Source organism: Cibotium barometz, chromosome 56 (assembly GCF_041138505.1).
Source record: "Cibotium barometz isolate CiBa-2024 chromosome 56, ASM4113850v1, whole genome shotgun sequence".
NCBI classification, from domain to species: Eukaryota; Viridiplantae; Streptophyta; class Polypodiopsida; order Cyatheales; family Cibotiaceae; genus Cibotium; species Cibotium barometz.
Genome location: NC_141101.1, coordinates 11518031 through 11545665, shown reverse-complemented (window position 1 = coordinate 11545665; position 27635 = coordinate 11518031). Strand labels below are relative to the sequence as shown.

Genomic DNA, 27635 nt, shown 5'->3' with positions numbered 1-27635 from the left:
GAATTTTGGAGAGCCTTAAGATGTTCATTTTGGATTTCAGCAATGGAGATCCCGAATAATAACAATGGCTCAGTTGCCGTAGTGGCTACGTAGGGAAGATGACAAAGCTAGATCATAATTGGAAACACCCCACTTGAGCTTATCAATGTTCAAGTTGAGAAACACCTTACTTGGTCAAGGTAAATGTTTGAGTTGCTAAACACCTTGCTTGGTCCATCAGGATAATCAAGCTCTACACGTCTACAGACTTTGTAGACATATGCGAGCATACTGAGAAAGATCAGGTTGCTTGCAAAGGAGTATGTAAGTGCCCTTTGGAATGAGATCTATGGAAGTGGCACCCAAAGGGGAGATATGCTAAGAGATGAGTTAACACATCATATTCATCGCATTCTTGATAGTAGTGGTCGCATGGAGGCCAACCAAGTAGGCATGATTTCCACAATGGAAAATTTACAAGTTGAAATTGGGAAACATCTAGGCGGATGTACTAGGAAATGTAAAGAACAAGCCGATTCTTTAAAAGAGCAAGTACGTACTCTCGGCTTGGAGGTATTGCGTCTAAAGATATCTGTTAATTGACTCAATGCCATTATGAAAAAGATGAGCCGTATGTTGGAAACCAAGGTAGTTGCCTAAAGATTTCATGAGAGTAATGACATTTTGTTGGTAGCTTCAAAATTGATGTATTTGTTCAAGGAAAAAATCTTACTACAAATTTCCAGCTTTGGCTTCTTCGTGGTGGTGATATTTATGAATTCTCTATTTTCTCATTATTTTTATCTCTCTCTTTCTCTCTCTCTTTTTGTATCTCAACATGTTTTATAGTTTTATGTTTTTTTCTTGCTCTCTCTGTGTGTGTGGAGTAATGCCTTTGTTAACAAAGAAAGGTGAGAGATGGAGAGAGGTCATCACTTATTAGTGTCATACATAGAAATTAGAGATATAAATGGATTGTATTTGTTAGATCCACTAAACTTCTTCTTTAGCATGGCAGACTTTGCTATTTTAAATTTATCTAATAATTACATCATGTTTTCTACTGTGTGGAGTCTATCCCTGAGAGTAAGGTCACATGTTGAGATATAGTCCTCTAGGATCATCCGGTGAGGATAATTGAAAAGATGCAGGGGAGAAGAGAGCTTGAGCTCTTGCAAGCACACACACACACTCACAAAACCCTAAAAGAGAACACACAAGGTGAGAGACTGAAAATCTTCTTCTTCCTCACTCAACACTCAACACACCATATACAAGGATAAGAGTACACACTATGAAAAAGTAAACCAAATACATACTAGGGTTCTCTATAGTGTGAACCTGACTAAATGAGCTAGCGCTATAACTATGCCAGTCTCTAGAATGGCTCACACAGCCTGTCATCCCACTGGCCGCATATCACCCATAATCTCACCAACCATGCTAGTGGTGTAAGTGTGGGGCCTATCCCCCAGGTGGGTCATCAGTGTCCACCGCCTTGCATAGCTTCTCTGTACCCAATGCTTTGGTGAAGATGTCAGCTACCTGATCCTGTGTGCTAACATAAACAAGGTCAATGTCTCCTTTCAAAACCTTCTCTCTAACAAAATGGTAGTGGACCTCTATATGCTTCGTGCGAGCATGAAAGACTGGGTTCCTGGCCAGCTGTATACTGCTAATGTTGTCACAAAAAATGACAACTTGTCTATCCACTGATAGACCCACATCTGCAAGTAGCTTTCTGAACCAAGCTACCTCACATGCTGCCATAGCAGCACCTCTATACTCGGCCTCTGTGTAGTACTGGATAGAGCAACTGTAGGCTGCTTCTTGCTGCTCCAAGTCACAGTAGCACTCCCCAAAGAAAACATGAAGCCACTAGTAGATCTTCTATCTGAGATACTATCAGCCCAATCAGCATTTGTGTACCCATGTACACATATCTCTGTCCCAGTTTCATAAAATAGTCCACAATGCAAAGTAGACCTCACATACCTCAGTATGCGTCTCAATGCATCCAAATGCGGCTTCCGATTTACCTTTCTTTTAAGACTTATCACCCCTCTTCTTGGCATCCTTGCCAAAAGATTGGGCTGATTCTACCTTTGGTTTAGCTGCCTTGAGAAAAGGCTTGAGAAGAATGCAGGGGAGAGGGTGAGCTTGAGCTCCTTGTAAGAAAACATACACAAATAAGAGTAGACAAACACACAAGTGAGATGGTTGGATTTTCTTCTATTCTCTTCTTTTCTCTACAACCATAGTGTAGAGATAAGAGTACATATTATAAGGAAACATACTCTCATATCCATGGACCCTCCCATATCTACTAGTAGTTTCTGTTAACCAAGATACCTTGCATGATGCTTCCATAGCAGTGCCCCTATACTCAACCTTTATACTTGACAAAGAACCCATTGGTTGTTCTTATCTTGCTTCTTAGCTAACATCAGTACTCCCAAAAGAAAACATAAAGTTGCCAATAGTCTAGCTCAGGTTATACATAAGATGGTATTGAGAATGCCCACATAAAGGAAGACAATATGAGATTGTAAGCCTGTAAAATGAAAAAAACATAAAGATGCTATAAATAAAAACCACCTCTTGGAATGATCAAGTACTCTAGGAGCTTCTTCTAAAAATCTCTTCCATGTTGTAACCCACCTGTTTATGAACATCACAAAGTTATCAAGGTACTACCAAGATTCCAACCTAAACCTATTCATCAAACTTAGCAAAAGAATACCCACCTCTAAAGACCTCTTCTTCATGACTATTCCCCTACTCCGTGACTGTCTATTTCCCACTACCCTACTCCACCTTCATTCATCCAATAGTCTAGCTCAGGGTATACATAAGAAGCCACTGAGAATGCCTACATAAAGGAAGATAGTACAAGATTGTAAGCTTGAAAAATGAAGAAAACATAAAGATGCTTTAAATAATAAAAACTAATATTGCTATAGTTTTTGAGATTAGAGACTACACAACATTAGAAAATCTACTTACATGGCTCCTGTGGATTACAAAAAATCAACACTTTATGTAGTGGTTAAAATTATGTGCTTGCCTTTTGTTACAGGCTTATCTTGGAGTTGTTGCATGCCTTGCGTCTATGCAACTTAACTTTTAGATGGTGCATCTTCACATGCTCTATAAACTCCTCCTTTTCCTCTGTTGGCTATTTCTCGCGTGGGAAATTTAACCCCCAAGGGTACATTCTATACACCTCATGGTCCCAAAAATCCCCGGCCTTCAATTTGTGTACAATGTCTCCTAAGAGTTCTAATATATCCACTGCTCAACCAATGGTGGAATTACCGCTAGTTTGTTCCTCTTTGCATATGAGAGCAACCATCTAAATCATTTACCACTTCAGTGCATTGATAGTCACGTAAAATAAACTATTAATGTTTGTATTACCCACCAATACACACGCAATGCTTTGCTGCTTACTTTACACTTGGGTATTTGTCTAAAGGAAAGGCAGACTTGGCCTTGCCAAGTAGCTCCTTGAAGACACTTGAAAAGTGTTTCCTTTTCACCTTAAGAGTCACCATGGAAACTGTTGCAAGCAGCTACAATTTGTAAGTTTTCTCTAGGAGCTTGATCAATGTGGTGCCATTCTTGATTGCATGACACCATAGTACTTTTTTAGGAAATTTTTAAAGTCTTGCATATCTATTGTTTGTTGTTGCCAAGAGTAACTACTTAGAAGAATTAGAACCAACATAACCCATTGTGGGTGAGTCTCACTTATGTCTAGGCCACCTTACCATTAGAAATATTGTGTGCTTTTCTTGTCTAATGTCTTCTTATTTTAGCAAACGAAGCAAGTTACTCTTTTCATTAGGTGGTAAGTGTTGAGATATCAAGCTCGTCTAGTGAGGCGGTGGCCACTGATGACCCGCCTGGGGGATAGGCCCCACACTTACACCACTGGCATGGTTGGTGAGATCTTGGGTGATATGCGGCCAGTGGGATGACAGGCTGTGTGACAGCCATTCTAGAGACTGGCATAGTTATAGCGCCAGCTCATTTAGTCGGGTTCACACTATAGAGAACCCGTGTATGTATTTTTGAGTACCTTTCATATGGTGTGTACTCTTATTCTTGTATATGGTGTGTTGAGTGTTGAGTAGAGAAGAAGAAGATTTGAGCCTCTCACCTTGTGTGTTCTCTATTAGGGTTTTGTGAGTGTGTGTGTGTGTGCTTGCAAGAGCTCAAGCTCTCTTCCCCCTGCATCTTTTCATGGTATCAGAGCCTGGTTCGTGCTAAGGGCTGAGTTGCAAGCAAGAGAACCACAGGAAGCGGTACGAGGGTAAGAGCTTCAACTACTCTTCCCTATTTGTGTTGGTGACTACACCCTTGTCGTCGGGAGCTCTACGGGAGGCACCGGCAAACGATGATCTCTGATTGAGGAGCTTTCTTCGCGGGAGTAAAGCTATAGGGCAACTATACAGTCCTATCGGACTAAGATTTTGGGCCGAAAACGCGTTTTGGGCGCGTCTGGACCTCCGTTTTTCAGAAAGCAGGCGATTTCGAGCACTGCGGGTAAGTCATCGATTCTCTGCAGAACTTTGTTTTAAGAACTGCAGGAAGACAGATTGACTGTGCAGACACTGTGGGTGCTGCAAAAAAGAGGTCTACAGTTGCCATTGGGTGTATGTATGCACATTGAAGTCACTGGTTGTGACATTTGAGAGTACTACAGTACCGCTGTGCAAAAAATCCAGCAGTTTGTGCAGAAAAACCAGAGTGCAGTTTCTGGTAAAATTGTGTGTTTGGCAAGATGTCAAATGATGGGATAACTCAGATTGTGGCTGAGAAGCTTGATAAGAATAACTTCCATGCTTGGAGGTTCAGGTTGACGAATTTCCTGATGGAAAAAGGCTATTGGGACTACATAGAAGGTGAGCATGAAGAGGCACCAGAGACTGCTGCAGATGTGAAAGAGTTTAAATACTGGAACCAAGGAGCTAGGAAGGTTATGTATTGGCTATCCATTAGTATACAGGACACCATGATTGGGCACATTCAGGATGCCAAGTCTCCCAAGGAGGCATGGGACACCTTGGTAAAGCTCTATGAAACAAATACCAAGGCACGTAAGATACAGTTGAAGAATGAACTTCATACTGTGGAGAAAAAGAGCATGTCTGTGAATGACTATGCGTTGAAGATAAAGGGTATTGTGGAATCCCTTGCATCTATTGGTGTGTCAGTAGATGATGATGACAAGGTGGAAGTCTGTCTACGTGGTCTCGGGCCACAATACAAGGCGTTCAAGACGTCTATTCAGACTCGAGAAAACATTCCCAACTTTACAGATTTGGTGTCTATGCTGATTATCGAAGAGAAGAACTTGGGTGAAGACCAACAGTCTTCACAAAGCAAAAACAGTTCAGAGCAACAAGCCTTCTACACGAGTTCAGGAAGAGGACGAGGTAGAGGAGGCCGTGGACGCGGTCAAGGAGGTGGCCGAACAGGTAATCAGAATTATGGCCAGCAGCAGCAACAACAACAACAGTCCCAGAATCAACAACAACAACAACACGCAGGTGGAAGAGGCAAATTCAGAGGCAGGGGGAGTCAAAGAGGCCGTGGAAATTGGCAAAGGCAATATAATGATGCACGTGAATGCTATTATTGTGGTAAGTCTGGACATGTGCAGGCAGAATGTTATAAGAAGCAGGCTGACATGCAAAATGGAAAAGTGTAGCAAAACAACTATGCATCCTCCTCAAGCAGAAATAATGAGGATAATGAAAGGTTGTTTGTTATGCAGCATGTCGTGAATGCCATGTCTGAAAATGTTGATGCAACACAAAAAGATAATGTATGGTATGTGGATTCAAGCGCTTCGAACCACATGACAAGTCATGGGGAGTGGTTCAAGGAGATGAAAAACCCGGAAAGACCAGGTTTTGTGGAAACAGGGGATGACACTGCTCATCCAATTGCCCATGTTGGAGATGTGCCATTGTCTATGCAGGATGGCAAAGTGAAGTACCTTGCAGATGTACTTCATGTACCAAACATAACAAAGAATCTGGTTTCAGTTGGCCAGATGATTGAGTAGGGTTTGCAGGTTCGGTTTAACCCTGATGGGTGTTATGTTGAAGATTTTAAAGACAAGTGCAGGTTGGTTGCAAAAGGCAACAGAGTGGGCATAATGTTTACATTGAATGTAGACATGCCTGAAATGAGTGCTGCGATGTTTGCAAATGGTTCAGGAGTTGTTGCAGACACAGACATATGGCATAAAAGAATTGGACATGTAAATGTGCAGAGATTGAAGTCTATGCAGACAAAAGGAATTGTGACAGGGCTGCCAAAATTTAAAGTGGAAGGTATGCAGAAAATATGTGAAGCATGCCAATTTGGGAAGCAAACAAAGCATATGTTTCCACGTAACAGATATGTGAGCAGAAATGCACTAGATGTTGTGCATTCAGATGTATGGGGTCCTACGAAGACCATATCTATGGGAGGCTGTAGGTATTATGTGACTTTCATTGATGACCACACAAGGAAAGTGTGGGTATATTTCATGAAAGAGAAGAGTGAGGTGTTCACTCACTTTCAGAATTTCAGAGTTTTGGTTGAAAAGCAAATAGGGAAATATGTCAAGTGCCTAAGGTCAGATGGAGGGGGAGAATAGTTCTCCAATGAGTTCTCTGAATTTTTGAAAAAGAATGGTATTCGGAGACAGTTTACATGCAGATACACTCCGCAGCAAAATGGAGTTGCTGAGCGAAAAAACAGGCACATTGCTGAGATTGCGCGAGCATTGATGGAAGAGAAGAATATGCCGCATTGCTATTGGGCTGAGGCTGTTTCTACAGCAGTATACATCATGAACAGGACTCCAACTGCAGCCATACATGATGTAACTCCAGAGGAGAGGTTTACTGGCAGAAAACCAGATTTGTCTCATCTGAAAGTTTTTGGATGCATTGCATATGTGCATGTGCCAGATGAGCTGAGAACTAAGCTGGATCCAAAAGCTGAAAAATGTGTGTTTATTGGATACTCCCTTGAGCAAAAGGGATACAGGTGTTATAACCCTGCTACACGTGAGTTGAGGGTAAGCAGGGATGTTGTCTCTTTGATGAGATGAGCAGCTGGTATGCTACTGAAAAAGAAGCTGTTGGGGCTGATGTGAGTGGAAGTGTGGTTGCACAGAATGCAAGTCAGCAATCACAGTCTTTGAGTGGACCAGGAGAGTCCTCATCTAGTGGGTCTGTTGATAGACCATGGAGTGGCAGGCTGCGTCATAATACCAGTCCTGCAAATGTGATTACTACATCACGTAAAGGAAAAGAGAAAGTGGTTGAGCCCCTTGGTATGCCTGACATTTCTGCAGGGCATTCTCATGTTGATGGAGAGTCTAGTGGCTCAGATATGAGCCTTGATGAGGAGCTTGGGGTCCCAGCTATGAGAACACCTGGTGTAAAGAAGGCTATGGAAGCCATGAATGAAAAGCTACAAAGATCAGGGAGAGTGAAGAACCCTGTGCAGAGATTTACATATGATGGTTATGTGGCACATCACTATGCATATATGGCAAAGGTCGTGCAGGTTGTTGAGCCCACATGCATTGATGAGGCTGTTGGAAATGTGTGTTGGGAGAAAGCTATGGATGAGGAGATGGATGCACTATATGGAAATGAAACTTGGGATTTAGTGCAATTGTCACCCAGAAGGCAAGAAAGCCATTGGATGCAAGTGGGTGTACAAAGTTAAACATAACAGTGATGGAAGCATAAACAGGTACAAGGCTAGATTGGTAGCCAAAGGATATGCGCAGACATATGGGATTGATTATGAGGAAACTTTCAGCCCAGTTGCCAAGATGGCAACGGTGAGAGTTGTGATAGCAGTGGCTACGTCAAAGCAATGGTCTTTACATCAGATGGATGTAAAGAATGCATTCTTGCATGGGGATTTGCAAGAAGAGGTGTATATGTTGCAGCCACCTGGTTATGAGGATGTGGGTCACCCCGAGCATTTTTGCAGGTTGAAGAAAGCCTTGTATGGCTTAAAGCAAGCACCAAGAGCATGGTCTGACAAGATTTCTGAATATCTTGTCACTATTGGCTTTCATGTAGCCAATGCAGATTTCTCATTGTATGTGAGACATGGTGATAGAGGGGTTGTGCTTGTTGTCATCTATGTAGATGACGATCATTACGGGGGACCATGATGCAGAGATCTTTGATGTAAAGATCTTGCTTAGACAGAAGTTCGAGATGAAGGATCTGGGGGAGCTCAGATATTTCTTGGGCATTGAGGTGATTAGGTCACCACATGGTATTGGATTACTGCAGAGACAGTATGGCTTGAACATGTTGTCCAAGTATGGTATGACAGGCTGTAAGCCTATTTCTGTGCCAGTGGATCAGAATGGCAAGTTGAGTGCAGATTCAGGAGAGATCTTGGAGGATCCTACTATGTACAGGCGCATAGTAGGAAGTTTGATCTACATGACGATCACCGGACCAGATTTGAGCTATGCTGTTGGGTTGGTGAGTCAGTTTATGCAGGTTCCACGGAAACCGCATTTGGATGCAGTGAGACGCATACTGAGGTATGTAAGGTCTACTTTGCATTGTGGACTATTCTATGAGACTGGGACAAAGATATGTGTACATTGGTACACAGATGCTGATTGGGCTGGTAGTATCTCAGATAGAAGATCTACCAGTGGCTTCATGTTTTCTTTGGGGAGTGCTGCTGTGACTTGGAGCAGCAAGAAGCAGCCTACGGTTGCTCTATCGAGTACAGAGGCCGAGTACAGAGGAGCTGCTATGGCAGCATGTGAGGTAGCTTGGTTGAGAAAGTTACTTGCAGATTTGGGTCTATCAATGGATAGACAAGTTGTCATTTTTTGTGACAACATTAGCAGTATACAGTTGGCCAGGAACCCAGTCTTTCATGCTCGTACGAAGCATATAGAGGTCCACTACCACTTCATCAGAGAGAAGGTCTTGGCCAGGAGACCTTGACCTTGTTTATGTCAGCACACAGAGGATCAGGTAGCTGACATCTTCACCAAAGCATTGGGTACAGAGAAGCTCCGCAGATTTAGGGCTTCACTTGGTGTACATGAGATGGAGTTGAGCTCGAGGGGGAGTGTTGAGATATCGAGCTCGTCTAGTGAGGCGGTGGCCCCCACTGATGACCCGCCTGGGGGATAGGCCCCACACTTACACCACTGGCATGGTTGGTGAGATCTTGGGTGATATGTGGCCACTGGGATGACAAGCTGTGTGACACCCATTCTAGAGACTGGCATAGTTATAGCGCCAGCTCATTTAGTTGGGTTCACACTATAGAGAACCCGTGTATGTATTTGGTTGAGTACCTTTCATATGGTGTGTACTCTTATTCTTGTATATGGTGTGTTGAGTGTTGAGTAGAGAAGAAGAAGATTTGAGCCTCTCACCTTGTGTGTTCTCTATTAGGGTTTTGTGAGTGTGTGTGTGTGTGTGCTTGCAAGAGCTCAAGCTCTCTTCCCCCCTGCATCTTTTCAGTAAGGATGTGCATGCAATTGAATAAACTCTATCCTTTGTGAGGCCCTTCGGTCGGTTTCTCGTCCCAATCTATTTGCACAAGTTGGCTGCAAGAATACATAACAATTTTTGAATGGCCATAATAAACTCTATCCTTTGTCAGGCCCTTCGGTTTCTCATCCCAATTTATTTGCACAAGTCGGTTGCAAGAATACAAGAATACATAACAATTTTTGAATGGCCACAATATGTATCATATAACTATTTCTTACAAACTATACACCAATATATTGTACACAGCTAAAGAACTCCTCGCCATTCTCTAGATCAGCCACATTGTTGCTAGCCGTTGTGCTCTTTTTTGACACCTATGATCAACCTTGTAAAAGGTTATTTGCCATTTCTTATTAAAAGTCTATGAGTCCATCGTATCCTTCAATGCTAGAATGTCATGCTATCTGGCTTGGTATTCACCTTGACAACATCATATCATCATTGCATTTAATTATCTGAATCCCTTTTCTTTGTTCAATGTATTCAACAAAATAGATACTTGGAATACAATCTATAATAGTATAAGTAGTAGACATTGGTACCAACAAGGATGTTCTCCTTTCCCGCCTTCTGTCTCCAAGTGCGCTTGGCCCACTTTCTATTTCCTCTAATGCATGGTGTAATAAGGTCTCTTTTTGAGTGCACTTTAATGCTCAAATCATGCAAATCTTGTCTGTGACATGAGATGCTATTTATCCATGCTTGTTGATGCTTCGCACAAACAAGGCAAAGGTAATGGAGGTTAACAATAACATAACACTTTTGGAACAATTAAGATGACAATGGTGAAATAAAATTATACCTATTTAGCCTTGCTATCCCATTGATAGTAGTTCCCTTTTGTTTCTCTGCAGACACTTCAAGGAGAGAGGCCTCAACCAATGGGGGTGGTGTCCCACATCATGAGAAAAAGCTACCAAGAGAAAACTTGTTTTTAAGATTGCAATCTAGCCAATAATATAATTATGTATTTCAATAATTGTTGGAGGCTTACCTTGCTTAATCTCCTCCATCTAGGCCTGAACACGGTGGTGGTTACCATCCCACATGTAGAAAATCTTGTTGCTAAGGGATTTCCATTTCATGTTGCGTATTGCTTGCTTGAATCGTTCGTTCTTCTACACCCATATGTCATTCCACTCACAAGAGCTTGTCTATGTAGCACCATTAAGATCTTATGATGCTAAAGGAAGGCATGCTCATGGAGTAAATGAAGTGGCCCTTATCTCGTACGTAACCGTGGTTAAAGAACTCAATGCAAAGCTTCTTGTATCATTTATTGACCCTTTGGATAGAAGGATTGAAGACAAGGCAACATAGTGGAATAAAAGGCAATGGAGTTTCCTTTCTCACCTGTACAACTTAATATGATTATTCATATATATACATTGTGATCAACAAAGTAGCAAGAAGATTGTTTACCATGAGTCAATCTAAGACCTTTTGTACTTTGTCCATGTCGATTTCACTATGGTAGTTTATCACAAATATGTCTTGTTTGTCAGCCTCATCCTTCTCTTCACATTAAAGCAACCTCATGTGTGGAGTCCTCTTTTAATTCCTCTTCTTTTGTTGGATTCTCCTCTTTCCCTTCTTCCATGTTTAATATCTTCCTCCTTGTAATCTTCATCACTCTCACTTTGAATGATAACTTTTCTTTTCTCCCTTGGAGATTGGGAAATTTGAAGACATTCTCTTTAATATGGAAGAGCTATTCCCTTGAGGAGTAGGCAATATCTCCCTTTGCCTTCACCATTTTCCATACAACATTTCACAAACCTAATTGGGGAATGAGGTAAACCATGTATGAAATTGTGGAATAACTTACCAAACTTGACTTTGTGAAAATTCAAAATGATTTCAAAACATTATCAAGCATGTTTAAATTAGCATGCGAAAATGAATGGGATAGAGGAATATATTTTTCCAAAGATTTCTCTGCCATTACCTCAACATGTCCTTCTATTAAGAGTACACTATGCATGGTTTGACTGGTGGAAGTATGCATAACTTTCCTCTCTCCAACTTTTGATGACCATCTTCTAAGATACTTACAGCATCCCCATGTAGTACAAACCCTAATTAACATGATCCCCTCACGACTACCACAATTGACGGGAATTTATTTACCTCTTTGGCCCATTATCACATCCCTTATTGACTCGATGACATGGTTGACCCCTCTTGTGGGGCATTGCAAAACTCAAATAAATTAACAAGGTTTCTCCTAAATTTTTAAGTACCTATGTACAATTGAAGTTAGTGCTATGTGCATGTGCTCTCTCTCTCTCTCTCTCTCTCTCTCTCTCTCTCTCTCTCTCTCTCTCTCTCTCGTACCGCCATACCATTGACTTTATTATCCCATGTTAGTAGTGGCGAGTTTGAGTGGTCCTTTACCTTCCTTAACAGAAGGTATTTTGCTATACTTATATATATATATATATATATATATATATATATATATATCATTCGAATAATATCCCACGCTAGTGGCAAGTCAGGTTTCCCTTTACCTTTCTTAATAGAAGGTGATTATTATGTTATACTTACACACACACACACACACACACACACATATATATACACACATACACACACACACACACACACACACACACACACACATATATATACATATATACATATATATATATATATATATATATATATATATACATATATATATATATACACATTATATATACACATATATATATATATATACACACACATATATATATATATATATACACACACATATATATATATACACACACACATATATATATATATACATATATATATATGGGGGTGGTCAAAAAGCGAGCCAAGAGCAGCGAGCACAAAGCAATGAGTAGAGCTCATGTTCTTGTGAAAGTGAGCAGGTAGGGGCATGGTATGATGTTAAGTGAGCATGAAATGTTAAAGAGAGGAGTGGAATCACAGTGCAATTCTGTAGCAATCAAACAAAGAAGACATGAAATGTTCTAAAATGACCATTGCAATATTTTTTTTTTCGAACCAATGGTGCAGATACAAAAAATCACTATTAAACCCATATTGCTTGGCTCGCTAAAAAGATGTTGAATCTATAGTATTCACAATGTTGGAGAGCCATTAGCAAACAAAAGACAATAGACAGGAAAATTTATAAAATAACCAAAACATTTCCAAAACAATAACTAATAAACTCGTACTACGGTTCAGCTGGTATGACATGACCCCCATACATATTTCAACTAAAGTGGGTTGCAGGTTCCTAAAGCTGTTGAGGATGACTTCTAATAGACTTAGTTAGCATGTCTTTTACAATTCTCTCAGAAATACAAACTTGATGAATATGCATATTGTTGTTCACATCCTGTCCAAGAATCATTAAGAACACAAAGTATATGTGCTTGCATGCAAGATATGGTCTTTTCTTGGCCACTCTATCTCTGAACTCCACACATGAACACATTGGATTCTTCTGAATAGTGACCTCTATCAGAGATGTGTCTTGGCTCCCATTGGTCAATGGATTAATACTAAATGTTTCCTTTACCCCTTCTATATGTATATGGCTGCCTACAACTTCTGCATGCATATCTAAGGCCGCAGTGATTTGACCAAATGCAGCCTTTGAAATTCCTCGTCGATATGGAAATTGTTTCACCTCCTTGTTTGTCTCGCTAGTGCCTTTTGCAAGCTCCTTTTCTAGAAAAAACTCAAGAGGAATACCAATGTCATATCCTGCTCTAATAAGCTTGCAGGCTTCTTTCACTTGTAACTTGGTACCTTTAGCAATGGGCCAAACACAAGGGACATCCTCTGGTGGATGTAATATTGTCTTTGTAATTTTCCAAGTGTGCCTAACATCTGTATTACAAAAATAGCAATACTTCTCCTTTTTCCAGGAGGATAGTTGACAATCACTCCAAAAACAAGGACTGACATCACCCCCTCGCAACCTTGAGCTACACTTTTTCCCCGATGCCCAGTGGTTGCACTCAACTCGATTCACTGTTGGTATCCTCCGCAAGGCCCACTTTGTATCATGCACATCACTTTCAAGGCTCTCTAAAACTTTGCATTGCTCATCGACCTCTATTGCAGGCTCTAACCTCTCTCTTGTCACATAGTTAAACTCAGGCCTATGGCTAGAGTTGCCAAAGTTTTCTTCTGTCGAGTCGTGTAGTGGCCTTTTGGCTCGAATAGTTTTATTCTCACCCTTGAATTTTACCCTATTTGAAAACATAGGGGTCCCCGCCACTGCATCATCCACTGCTCGTGAGGTAGCTATTGGGGATGGACTTGCTTTCTGTCGAGAAAGAGCTCTCTCAACCAAAAGCTCCAATGTAGGCCCACAACCTGTGTATTTTCCTTCTAAGAAAGCCAGTTGTCTGGCACATTGGAAGTAAGCATTGATTAGATCTGTCACACAAGCATCATAAAGACTAATCTTTTGCCTATACCCCTCCCCTGCCAACCAGCTTGCATGCTTGGTCTCTGACATATTTGTCCTTGGGACAAGAGCATTGACAATAGGCTCTCCATCCTACAAGAGAGTGGTAGAAATTGATTAAAAACAATGCAGTGCACATAAGTAGGAGGCACACAATAATACAATGAATAATCTCTTACAAACATTACCTTTAAAATGAAATGACCCCATCGACTAACCCTATAGTGCCACCAACTCAACCAGCTAAGAAGCTTAGGGATGTTTCTATCAGCTGCCTTGCCAGTTGCCCACCATGCTCGTATCCTGCGAAATTGCTGAAGGGCACTTTCTTTATTTGGGGCAGTCCTCCACTTCTCACACATCTCCCTGTGCTTTTCTTGATGTGGGCTATAGATGTACCTCTGCGTGTGGACACGAAGGTTGTCTTCCCAATGCCATAAACATGACCTTTCCCTTTCAATCATCTCCTTTCCGTCGTTGAAGACACGTCTCACTGCATTCCAGTTAGCGCCAGCCTCATCCGCCATAAACCCAAAAAAATTTGCTACCTTTCCTGTGTGCTCCACCATTACCAAATTCATATTTTCCCAAAACATGACTTGAGCATCCTCATCCTCTTCTCTAAATTCACAAGTTGCTATTGTCAATAGCTCACCAATCCTGCATGCCACAAATGGAAACAGAGTTATATTAAAGACACAAATTAAGCAATGCTCTCTACCGCTTGTAACTTACATGTGGTCATAAACATGTGCTCCCATTGTATGCCATCCAGTATCCACTCGATGCACATGATCAAAGCAGACCCATGCTTGATTAAGATCCCCATTACCATCCTTGTCCATTCGCCGAACAATGTCAATCCCAGAACCAGGTCCAGTAGTAGACATCTTAAAGATAAAGCAACGCTCAGTAGTAGTGGTGGCTTGCAATGGAAATCGAGAACCATGGAAGAACTCAAAATGGCATGTTCTTTTTAGATTAAGAATGGCTTCATATCCTTCACCCAGAGGCCGTGTTGTTTTTCGTGTTTGCATTACCATCTGCTTCACCCTGCATTCATAAAGCATACTTAGTGTATTAAAGATGATAATTGCATACTATTCTTTGCTAAATTGCACTTTCTACATACTTTTTGACATTTATCAAACTTTGCAACTCTTGCGACATCTCCTGTAGCTCCCTCTCTGTCATGAATTCTCCCTGTGCCTTGTCATCATCAGTGAATGCTCTTAGAACCACCTCCCTTGCCACAATCATTTGTACCTTTCTGGGGCCAGCGTTGTGGTCGATGCCCACTGCACGTGCTACAAAGGCCTTGATATTTCGTATCGATGCTTGGCACATTCCCTTGGAAACCATGTGTGTATGTTTGCCATAATGAATAAATAGTCTGCTGTGCATTGATTCTTTTGGCATAAAATAATAGACACAAGCAAGACATTCTTTAAGACACATTGGCACATGCTTGCAGAAAAAACACTCAAGGTTCCCGAAGCTCCCAATTGCTAAATTCCCATATTTTGGAGGTTTTATCAGCTGCCCATTCCAATGGAGTTTGTTTGGTTGATTCATACGTGTCCTAAAGGAGCAGTGCTCATTCATGCACTGGAAGGTTCCCCCGCAGAAGCTCTTCCTAAGAACAAAAGTTTTATTGGCCCTAGTTTGCGTTTGTGGCTTTGTCCAAATGTTGCCCTCGTATTTTTGCTCCATCCCTTCCATACCTTTCCCACCTTCAAGCTCATATGTACTGAACTCTGGGTACACCTTGGGAAGCTCTTTTACCTTGCCTTTGTAATCACAATCATGGATTAAAGTGTGCAAGACACCAGTAGGAGGTAACATGCGGATTATTTGAAAGCAAGAGACCGCAGTATCAAACTGAACATCTTCCTCTTCCAAATGTTGAAAGCACTTTTCCATAGGAGAGACCTCTATCTCCTCTTGCAACAATGACCCATGTGCTTGGACATTGATTTCTTCTATCTCTTCAGTGTCCAAGTCACTGCAAAGCACAATGCTCTCTAATTCAATGCACAATGCAAAACAAAAAATGTCAAAGTCAAAGTTAATGCCACTTACATTGGAGTACTCTTTCGAGAACCGGGAGAAAATATAGTTGAGGGCCCTTGTTCTGGGGTCTCAAAATAATTCTCTGATTTAGCAATATATACAGAGGACAATGAATGCTCCAGGATAAAATATGCCTCGTCTCCAATCCCTGCATACAAGTGTAAAGGACAAATGGGCTCATACTCTCCTCCAATTTCAAGTAAGGCCTCCACATTTATCCCACCAATAGTTCCAAGCTTCCCCCGAATCATGTTGATTGACACAAGACATTTGCCATTCAAGAAGGGGACTCGGATGTATGCACCCATTGTAGAATGGAGGAAAACACGAGCCTCCCTGCATAATGCAATCACAACAACAATTAAGGAATTTACATTGAATATTAGCCAAAAATATTTTAATACTAGATGTTCTTGCTCTAATCAATAGCATATACTAGCCATAATACAATTTTACCAGGCTCATTTTAAGACTATGGGTAGAAGCAAATAAAAATATTTATTGCAAAAACAGTCATAATGAAGGGTATCAAAAAGAGTACATGTATATATGTATATATGTTTGTGTGTGTGTGTGTGTATGTATACACACACACACACGCATACACACACCCACACACACACACACACACACACACACACACACACATATTTGCTTTGGGTTAGTTCTTGCGCTTTTTTATAATCTCTTGATGAATTGATGAATTGATTTGGATTCTAATTGAAAGATGATAATTTTTGAATTATGGTTGAAAGGAGATAAGTTGAATAAAATCATGATGAGAATGAATGGAGAGAATCCCAATGATGATGTTAGTAACCTGGAAGATGATTAAGACTTTCAGCAGATTACTATGAGATTAGTAGATCATGCTGATAGATTGTTTGCAGTTGACCTTTGACCCAATGGACATAATTAAGGAATGACAAATTGAGATCTTGTATAACTGAAATTCCCATGGGGAATGTTCAGAAGGAATTTTTGGTTTGATGGACCATTATTGTGTTAAGAATATGAATGAACTATTTTTTGATAATGAGTTCTCTATGTTCTTCTTGTAGAAGGGATCTTTATCCCAGGATTCTGTGAGGGTCGACCAAAAGGAACCCGAAAATCAGTTGGATGATCTAAAGTTGGATTTGAATTTTAAATAAAGTGGTCTTTTCACCTATAAAAAGGGACTGAATTTTCATATTGATAGGATCATGGATCGAGGTCATCATGGTAGGAATGTTATCCCCCAACTCGATGAGGAAGAGCTCAATCCAGATGTTCGCAAAGCTCTTCATCATAGATCTCAGCCTAGACCTTTCAAAGGTGAAGGGGAGCACTTGGGAGAAACAGTAGAGAAGTGGATCGAAGCCATGGACGAATACTTCGATGTCACTGGATACAATGAGAAAAGTAAAGTGGCTCTTGCCAGGCTAAAGATTGGAGGAACCACTATGAGACAAATCATTTGGATCGGAGCACCCAAACATGGAATGATCTCAAAGCTTACCTAAGGAAGAGATTATGTGCTCCCGGCTTCCTGGATACTAAGATGAATGAATTCGTGGAGCTAACCCACGGAAGCCAAACCACGGAGGAATTTCACCAGGCGTTCACTATCCTCCTCAAATACTCGCCACACCGCTGGATGAAGAACACCTGATGGCCAGGTTAATTCGAGGAATGAACGAACCCTTGAATACCCTAGTGAAGAATGCCAAGCCAGTTTCCATGGCTAAAGCAGTACGGATGGCGAAGGATTTCGCCAAAGCTTTTGTTGTCAAAACCAGTACCATCATCTTTCAAAATATTCCTAGCTCCAAAAGGTGACTCCAACTTTCCACACAACAAGGTCAAACTTAGGATATGGGAAGTTCCAGAATGGAAGAAAAGTCTTTTTCCCGGAACACAATCCCCTGGAATTCAACTTTAGAAGTTCCACCCTTGAACAAAGAAGTTAAATGCTTTAACTGCCAAGGATACGATCATCGCGGTATGGATTGCCCAAATCCTTTTGGATCAAGGTTTCCAAGACAAGGAAGCTAGGGACCAAGATTCCAAATTCCATCTCCTTCCTTCCAGAGTAATCAAGGTCCTTTTCGACAAAATCAAGGAAACACCAGAGGTACACCCCCACCCTCAGCTTCAATGCAAAGTAATGCAAGACCTCATGCTAAGAACTGGGGAAATCAAAGAGAGAAGTTCCCAAACCAACCATCCACTTCCAGGGCAGTAGAAGAAGAAAGTGATGAAAGAGATTATTCCACAGTTGTGAGATGAGGACATCTCACGTTTTTTAAGTGGGATAGGATGTAAGATTCCTCCCTCTAGCTTTTGAGATATAAAGGTGTAAGAACCCTCCCTTCAGTCTCTGTAATCATCTCCTATTTCAGAATGCAAGAAAATATTATTTTTCCATGTTTTGGCCTAGAGAGAGATAATGTTCTAGGGAGAGGTAATTCAAAATTGAGATATTTTTGGATACAAAAATATTTCAGAATGCAAGAAAATATTATTTTTCCATGTTTTGGCCTAGAGAGAGATAATGTTCTAGGGAGAGGTAATTCAAAATTGAGATATTTTTGGATACAAAATTTCTCCTAATATCTAAGATGAATTCTCCTAAAACAGAAATTCAAAATAAATTTTCAAATGTGCATTAGGAATTAATTGAATATGTGTATTAAAGGCCTTAGCCTAAGGGTCCACATTTTGAGAAATTTTTGGATTAAGGTCCAAATAAGGTTTCGATGGGCCAATAGGATTAATCCAAGTGTTGGGATGACAAAAATGCAAAGAATAAAATAAAATACCCTAAAAATGAGTAAATGCTCACATAAAATGAAGATTTGACTAAGTACAAGATTTATTACTTAAAAATTAAGGTTTAAAAATTGGGATATTTTGGTAAAATGATAAATCTTTGACACCTCAATAAGGAGGGAGAGCCCCATCAAGTAGGCACCTTTTTTACATCATTACTTGGTTTTTTTAATTCAAAAAAATGAGATATTTTTATCTCTCCTCTCTCCTGATGCAAACTGGATAAAAAAGGGAGCCAAACTGATCCAAATCTTGTCCAAATCGGGTCAAACTAAACTTGAAAGCCTCTAGAACCCAGTTGGACTTGGTTAGTGGCCTCCCACACCTATAAATATACCCTCATTCCTTTGTATTTTCATCTTTGAGTAATTACATGCCAGTATTATCTTCATTTTAGTGTAATTCTATTATCCCTCTATTTTGCCTCTACTTTTGGGAGCTTTGGAGCTTCTCTATTCTCCATCCTCTCTTGGAGATTACCCTCCCCAAATTGGTGGCCAACCCTTGCTTTGTGGGCTTCACTTCTATCCAAAGAATCAAGCCAAAATCAAAGGTAAACCCTAATTATTCAATGGTTTTTTCTATTCTTCTCTATGATTTTCTTCTTCTCAACCCCTCTAATGCTTGAGAAGTTTCAATTGAATGGTTTTCTCTTGAAATCAAGCTTTCCGATGATTCATAATGTTTAATTAGATTAATGCTAATTTTTATGCTTAATAATAGTATTTTTAATTAATAAATCTCTCCTTTGGAAGGATTAATCATCTTTATGTTTAGATCATTGTAGAAGGATGATTCTTAATGATAATCTCATTGTTTAATCAAAACTCTAGGCTTGACAAGCTAGAGAAAGAGATTGGATATTTTTATGATTTTAATCTAGCTAAAAATGATGATTAATTTCTTTATGCTAATTTATGATTAAGAAAAATCATATTAACTCGTTTTAAATTGAAAGAGGGTTATGCTAACATTTTTTGAAATGAGGAATGGTTATTTTAGAATAATCAAGAAATTTAATCATAATTATGCTTATAATTATGTTAAGTATGCATAAATAAATTTTAGTTTAAAAGAGGAGTTCCTATCACATTTTAATTACAAGTATTCATTTTAAAATAGAGAATTGAACAATCTCAGTAATTGCAGCAAAGATATGGTAAAATTTCTCAGAAAAGAGATAAATCTTATTTTTATGCATAATTTTAATAATGCAAAAAGAGAAATTCCTATCATATTCTAGGCATAGATATTCCTATGCTAAAAGAATGATTTTTGTCATTTTTATGGAAAATTCTTTTATAGAATTTATGCATATTTAATTAAATAGAGAAAAGAGAAATTTTTATTATATCTATTTTTACATACATAATAAATTTTATGCAAAAAGAGGAGTTTTGAGCATTATCCAATTGACAAAAAAAAGAAGGTTATGCACATTTTTTTTCTAGAATCATTCAATTTATGAGAATTATGGAAATGAATCATTTAAATAATTTGATTAGTGTTTATACTGAAAGAAGAAATATGGGTATATATGATTTTGTAAATCCCATGAATCTTTTATTCAAAAAGAAGAATATTGAGTATATCTTATTTTGAGAAATTTGAGAAAGAATGAGAAAATATTCATCGAGAAAACTTGGATAATTCTTAATCAGAATAAAAGAATTTAGAATACATTTAACCTTTGGAAATTCGAAGTATACGCCTACATTCTTGGAAAATAGAATTTTGGAGTACTTCTGAACGGGAAAAGAGCTTCCCAAAAAAAGACCAGAAACACGCTTAGTTGAATGAACGTATGACTGATTTATTTCTAGATTCCCTGGAAAAGGAATCTAGAATCCCTGAGAGGATCAAGGATCCAAAAAGTGAACGAAAATTTAGATTTAATGAAAATTTAGATTTAAACATGGGACGTCTATCTATAAAATCCAATTCATTGATTAAAAGTCTTCATTAATGAAGCTTAAGGAATGAAAACACAATACGTAAATGCTCTTTTTGAGTTTTTATTATATAAAGTTATGATAAAAATTATTTTTCCTTTTTAAGCCTTCAACAACACTCAGATACTTAGATTTAATGGAATCGAGAAAAAGTTACCTTTAACTAAGCCAAGTGATTGGTGGAAACTTAGAAAAGCTCTATTAGTATAGAAAGTAGAGTAGCTGTACTTTCAACCTGAGCGAATGGATGTGAATGTGATGTGAATGGATTTGAAGACGGAGAGTCAATGAAGGACATCTCGCGTGGCAAGGTCGACCGAGGTCTTGACCAGCCTCGATTCGATTAAAATGGTGAGCTTCTGGTATGGTGGATGAGGAACCAAGGAAGTGCCCTATGAGTGAAGCGCTAGGTGACCTATGAAGGAGGGTGCTGACCATACGGTGCTTGGGCTCTTGGTCACCGAAGATACCCATGCGTGCATTGGGGAAGAAAATGAGTTGGAGTTGTTTTCTGAATACGGGCATAGATCTGGTTGATTGGCCTTGCTGGTCTTCAACGGATGAATTCATGGCTCTTTTACATGGATCTTGTTGATTGATCTAGCTGATCTTCAACGGAGAGTCCATATGGATTTTATGTGATTATATTCCTAGGTACTATAGGCTAGGGACTCTTGAAAAGGCCCCTGAGTGAGCAGGTGGTGAGCATTCTAGTTGCCGATGATGCCATAGGTACACCGAGGAAATGATTGAAAATTGGACTGGATATTTTGGAGGATTATGATCTAAATACTATGATCTCATTTTAGTTTTGCTTTAAAGATAGCTAAATCTATGAAAAAGGCAATTTCATATTGGGTGTGTAAGTGGTGTGACTATCTTGAATTTTGCTTGAAGCGCCGGCTAGGGGACCTGATGGTACCCGGGACAAAACATAACCAAATTTCTAAATGGATCCTATCAATACAGTGGTTGTGGGCGGTTAGCTAACCCATGGTATTGGATGGGTGGACTAATGGATCCCTATAATTAAAATTTGATTCTGTTCAAAGCTGTTTACGATAGTTGAAGTAAATCACGGATAATCCTTGTTTTATGAAAAAGAATCAACGGCTGTGCCTCTTTGATGAGAAAAAAAGCGTTGGTATCTATTATCCAAGTGCAAGTTCCTCCCTTGATCCGGCCATGTGATCCACAGGTTCGGTCGGAATGAAAAAAGGAAGTTAAGGCCTTTGACTACGTTAGAATAATTCTCCTAGAGGAATTGCCTATACTTTCTGGGCGAGAGAAGTTTTTTTCAGGTTCGATCTTCGAAGAACGGAGGGATTAGTCTCTTGTCCGGATATTCGTGGTTGGGTGAGGCCCCGAGTGGGAGGCTCTGCCTTACGCCACAAGAAGTTGCTACTTCTGCTGCTAGCACCCCAAAATTCGATGCGTAAAGGGGACAGGGATCTTCTAGAGGGGGCATGGAGACCATGGTGGCATCAAACCCCACCCACGTGAATGATCCCCAAGGGCCTTACATAGCTTGGCTGCAATGGCTACATGCTAGGGTATGATATAACCCCATGAGGCAACATGTAGACAGACGACCCCCACCGCTCTCTTCTCTTCGTATAATTAAGATTGGCAACAAGCATCTGCACTGGCCTGAGAGCGAAAACCCTTTGAAAGCTCCTACACGAGGACAGCCATGGCAATATTTTGATATCCTTGCTTTTGAATCTTTCCCTCCGTCTCGATCTACCCAGTAGCCAAGTGCGAGAGAGAGGGAGAGTTGAGTAGCCGGCGTGAGAGAGACCCTACTAAGCAGCCATGCGCGATAAAGAGAGACCCTGGCAAACCGCGCGGGTGAGAGGGACGCAATCAAAATAGAGGAAGAGAAAAAGAGTCACCCAGAAACACTTGGAGAAATCCCACCACCTGAACTTTAAATGTTAAAAAATTTAATCAACCCCTTAAAGGTTCAAGCCCCTCACAACACTAATTAATCAACCAGCGAAAAGAAATTTAGGACCCATATTCTTAAAAGCAGGCAATGAATGGACTCTAATAGAGCTCCCGTGGTCTGGAAATACTTGAAAACACTTGAGTTTGCTAGGATTGAAGACATTAGGAAGGTGTTCTTCTATGACCACTACATAGAAGGCAAGAGAGCATGCTACTTCCTCATAGTAGGCACTCCTATAGATGATAATGTTAAGGTGCATCATGAAGAAGAAGCTATGGTGGGTGGCGAAGACGAGCATGGAGACCTTCAAAAGCCTCATGCTCCAAGCAAACCTTATCTTTGTGGAGGACACCCTCTAGATGTGGATATGTAGGAGTCCCAAATTTCTTTTCGCTCTTAATTAATTAGTGTGAGGGGCTTGAACCTTTGAGGTTAATTAATTTTTTAACGTTTGAAATTGAGGTGGTGGGATTTCTCCAGATGTTTTTGGGCAACTCTTTTTATCTTTCTCTATTTCGATTGCGTCTCACTCTCGATTGCGTCTCTCTCTCACACAATCTGCCATGGTCTCTCTTTGTCACGCATGGCTACTAGGGTGCGGACTCTATCTCTTTTTGTATTTTGATTACGTCTCTGTCATCCTCGCCTCTGCCCAGGTCTCTCTCTCTCGCGCTCTCTTTAAAGAGAGATGAGCATGGTGGGTCGCTAGTGGGGTGTATCTATGTAAGGGTCTCTCTCCCTCTCTCTCTCTCTCTCTCTCATGATTACGCAGCTTTCTCTCTCGTGCTTAGCTACTACTGGGTAGATCGAGATGGAGGGACCCTAACATTTCAACCTTAAACACCATATTAGGGAATTTGGGAAAATCCACATACTTTGGGAATCTCAAATATAGAGCCTCCTAGTAATTTTGGTAATTTCATTAAATTTGAGATTTATTCCTTCCAATGTGTCAAGAAGACTCTTACACAAGCATGAATTGAGTTATTGTTCAACGGGTCTATAAATGCTATGTTTGTTACTTATAAACACTATGTAACATACATAGCATTGTTGATTAAAATAAATTTACAAGTGGTGTTTATAAACACCATTTAAGTCAGTTGTAGCATACATAGCATTGCTGATCGTTGATCTAAATTATTTTTTAGGTGGTGTTTATAAACACCATTTAAGTTTATTGCACTTGAACAATTCCATAATTATTTAAAAAAAATGTATAAAAGATATACAAAAAAAAAAGTATGGTGCCAAAATATTAAAAAGAAAAAGCATGACCATGTTCTCAATATTTACATGACAAAATAAGCTATGGAACCATAAATGCATCGTCAATCATTCTCCACATCGCAACCACGTAAGCTCTGAAGTGCCTTTGAGAAAATGTTTTGGTGGTATTTTGATCCTTTGTGGAATCTTTTGTCCCTTTGTAAGCCATGCAAACACTATTGAGTTAACATCTTCCCAATGAACAGGATCTTTCCTATTGCACATCCAAAACTTATTCCAACAATCGGCATAAACCTCGGCATCACTTGCATTTCTTTATTTACTAATTGGTGCCCAATACTGTATCAATACTTTCTTGTAGTTCTTAGATAACCTGTTCACATCAATGTTACTTTGTGTTGTGCTTAGCCAAATCGGGTAGATTGGATCTGTTGGCCGAATAAGTACAAAATCTCCCTTCCTAACATCAACCATTGGTTAAAATGCTTCCTTAGGCCTTTTACTAATTGGACCACAGTAGTGATCATCCAATTCTTCCATTCCCAAGAAGTCATCATCAAGATTCTCCTCTGAATTCTCTTTGTGTCTATCCTTTGTGTTCTTGGCCAAAAATCTACATACGAACCAACTTGTTCTACATTAGGCTTCTAAATCTCTTGCATCATGGTTTTCCAATACTCGATCATAGGTTTGATGTACAACGTGAAATCCGCTTTTGGTTCTTGGTCATCTGACCATCTTTGCCAATATTTTGTGTAATCCTTGATTCCCTTGACTACCTCTGAGTGGTCTTTAATGTACTCAAACATTGGTAACAAACAAGGCTCCCCTCTTGGCAATATAGGCTTCAACTCAATATCCTTTTTCCATAGCTCAATGCCACCTTCTTTTGGCAGCCACTCAATTGATTTTGGGTGGACCTTGTATTGCATGATTGGCACATTATCTTGCATGAAGAACCGAAACTGTAGTGGCTTTTAGTGTCCTATTAAGGCATCCTGGCCATCACATAAGTATCCATCAATGAAGGTCTTGAAGTTTGGAACTTGTGTCAAGAATGGTGTTGGAGCTGAAATTTGACATTGCTTGAAAATATACATCGTGTGGAAATGTGAATGTTTGGCTTGTCCTCAACCTTTTAGAGAATCTACTAAACATTGCATCAATATCCTCGTGTGTATCACCCACCATTAGAAAACCCAATTGTATCATTTTGAAAGCTCCTCTAGCAACCAACAAAGAAAGGTATGCAAACAAGTAACGATTTTTGTTCTCAGATGCACAATTATCCAATTGCAACATTAGGTTCTCCGGTAGCCTTTTGAAATCATTGTGTTGTGTGTTGTTTTGTATTTCCTCAGTTGTAGATGCAAGATCTGGGTCAACTATATAAGAGGGTTTCCCAAAGCTTGAGGTATTATGGTGATCGAGAGCCACTCGTGAGTTCAAGGCGTTAAATAATGTGCTACTCAATCTTGGCATTCCATCATATGCAAGGTCCCCATAGTCATGTTTGTCACATCTCTCCAAGTTCCTTAAACACAAGGCAAGAGAACTAATTGTGAAATTTGGATCTGATGGTGGCCATAAGCCGATAGAAAAGTGCCCATAATGCCCTTGACCATGTCCATGAGTTATCATGCCTGTTAATGATATCGGTAACTGCATGGATTTATCTATTTCCTTGTTTATACACATCTGGAATAACCAATTGGGTCTCTCTCGCTCCATCAGCTAAAGTCTTGCTTTTGTGGGGCATGCGCTCAGAGTTATTCTACACAAAATCTCAAATTATTGCTCTACCCAACTCTGTATGATCCCATCTCTTTCTGACTATACCCTTGTTGCAATGCATAGGTGTTTGCATACCATTCTCGAATTGCCCCTCCCCTATACCGATAGAATGATGTCCTTGGAATACCATGCATCTCATACCATGCTATAGAGCATATCTCCTCACCATTCATTGCAAACCTATATTTCCTTGTTCCTATAGCATTAGTACGACATGCCATGCTGAGACAGTCGTACACATAGTTAGTTCTAGCTTGCAAGCATTGTCCCCAATAATGTTTACGTAAATTTAAGACCATTCCATGATCTACAAGTTGACAACATTTCTTTTCACAACAATATATGGTGGACTATAGGGATACTATGTCCAATGATATCCTTATAGAGGAACCTGCATTTGTCGACACCTCCTTACCCTATATCTTCTCTTTTTGATGGGCAAGGAAGCAAGGCTCCCATTGAACTCATTGTTGGCTATATGCTCTACTTGCATTTTTTCATCCAATAATGGTGATCCATCTTCGAAGGTAAGTCTTTTAATAGGCCATCTCACAAGGTTAACACTTTCCATTGTAGGCAATGTTGAGGAGCTAGTTTCACATGTCTGCTCAATAACCACACCCACATCTTCTTCTCCAAACACTTCAAAGTTTACTGCCTCATATGGAAAGACCAAAAGAATGACTCCACTACCAATGCAATTAGTTTTGTCCTCAAACCATAGCAAAACACTCTTCTCTCTCTAGCTTTCTTGAATATTAACATCATCATATGAAACCAATCCAATCCCATGGGTTAGCCAACCACCCAACCACTGTAGTGATAGGATCCATTTAGAAATTTGGTTATGTTTTGTCCCGGGTACCAGGGAAAAGAGTTCCCAGGCCCCCTAGCCGGGGCTTCAAGAAAACTTTAAGATCGTCACACCACTTACACACCCTATATGAAATTGCATGTTTCAAAGATTCAGCTGTCTTTAAAACAATCTTTTAATGAAACCATAGTATCACTAATCATAATCCTCCAAAATATCCAGCTTGAATTCTAATTTCCAATTATTCCTTCATTGGTGTACCTATGGCATCATTGGCAACCAGAACACTCACCACCTGTTCTCAGGGGCCTTTTCAATAGTTCCTAGCTTTTAGTACCCGGCAATATAATCACATAAGAAAATACAGATAGACTCTCCGTTGAAGATCAGCAAGATCAACCAACAGATCCATATAAAAGAGCCATGGACTCATCCGTGTTGAGGACCGGCAAAAGGACAATCAACCAAATCTATTCCCATCATCCTTCATCCATCCTCGTCTAATCATATCATATTACATCTAATCACATCTATCCATATCACCTCACATTCATCCACATCACATCTCATCACATCTAATTACATCTATTCAGATCCTCATCACATCTCATCCATTCACATCTACCCATATCCACATCACATCACATCTCATCTCATCCATTCACAACTACCCCGATCCACATCACATCCATTCACATCTACCCTGATTCACATCACATCCGTTCACATCACATCTCATCCATTCACGTCTCATCACATCATATTCACATCCATTTGCATCTCATCATATCATATTCACATCACATCACATCCATTCAGATATCATCACATCACATTCACATCTCATCGTATCCATTCACATCTCATCACATCGTATTCACATCCATTCACATCTCATCACATCCACTCACATCTCATCACATCCATTCATATCTTATCACACCCATTCACATCTCATCACATCCACTCACATCTCATCACACCCATTCGCATCCATCACATTCATTGCATCCAC

General features: G+C 39.9%; 1 protein-coding gene across 1 annotated transcript; it reads right to left on the bottom strand.

Moving 5' to 3' along the window:
- Nucleotides 1–12488: 12488 nt before the first annotated feature.
- Nucleotides 12489–16373, bottom strand: LOC147606900 (uncharacterized). Its single transcript, XM_086791459.1, has 5 exons — nt 16075–16373; nt 14728–15045; nt 14181–14652; nt 13652–14085; nt 12489–12501 (listed from the first exon to the last, which is right to left on the bottom strand). Exons 1-5 carry the CDS (start codon nt 16371–16373, stop codon nt 12489–12491), a joined length of 1536 nt encoding a protein of 511 aa, XP_086647585.1.
- Nucleotides 16374–27635: the final 11262 nt, after the last annotated feature.

Coding starts and splice junctions, on each gene's coding strand:
- LOC147606900 (XM_086791459.1), bottom strand. CDS start 16,373: ATGGGTGCATACATCCGAGTCCCCTTCTTGAATGGCAAATGTCTTGTG. Junction 14,653..14,727: donor GCACATGTTTATGACCACAT/GTAAGTTACAAG, acceptor TGTGGCATGCAG/GATTGGTGAGCTATTGACAA. Junction 14,086..14,180: donor GGGGTCATTTCATTTTAAAG/GTAATGTTTGTA, acceptor ACTCTCTTGTAG/GATGGAGAGCCTATTGTCAA.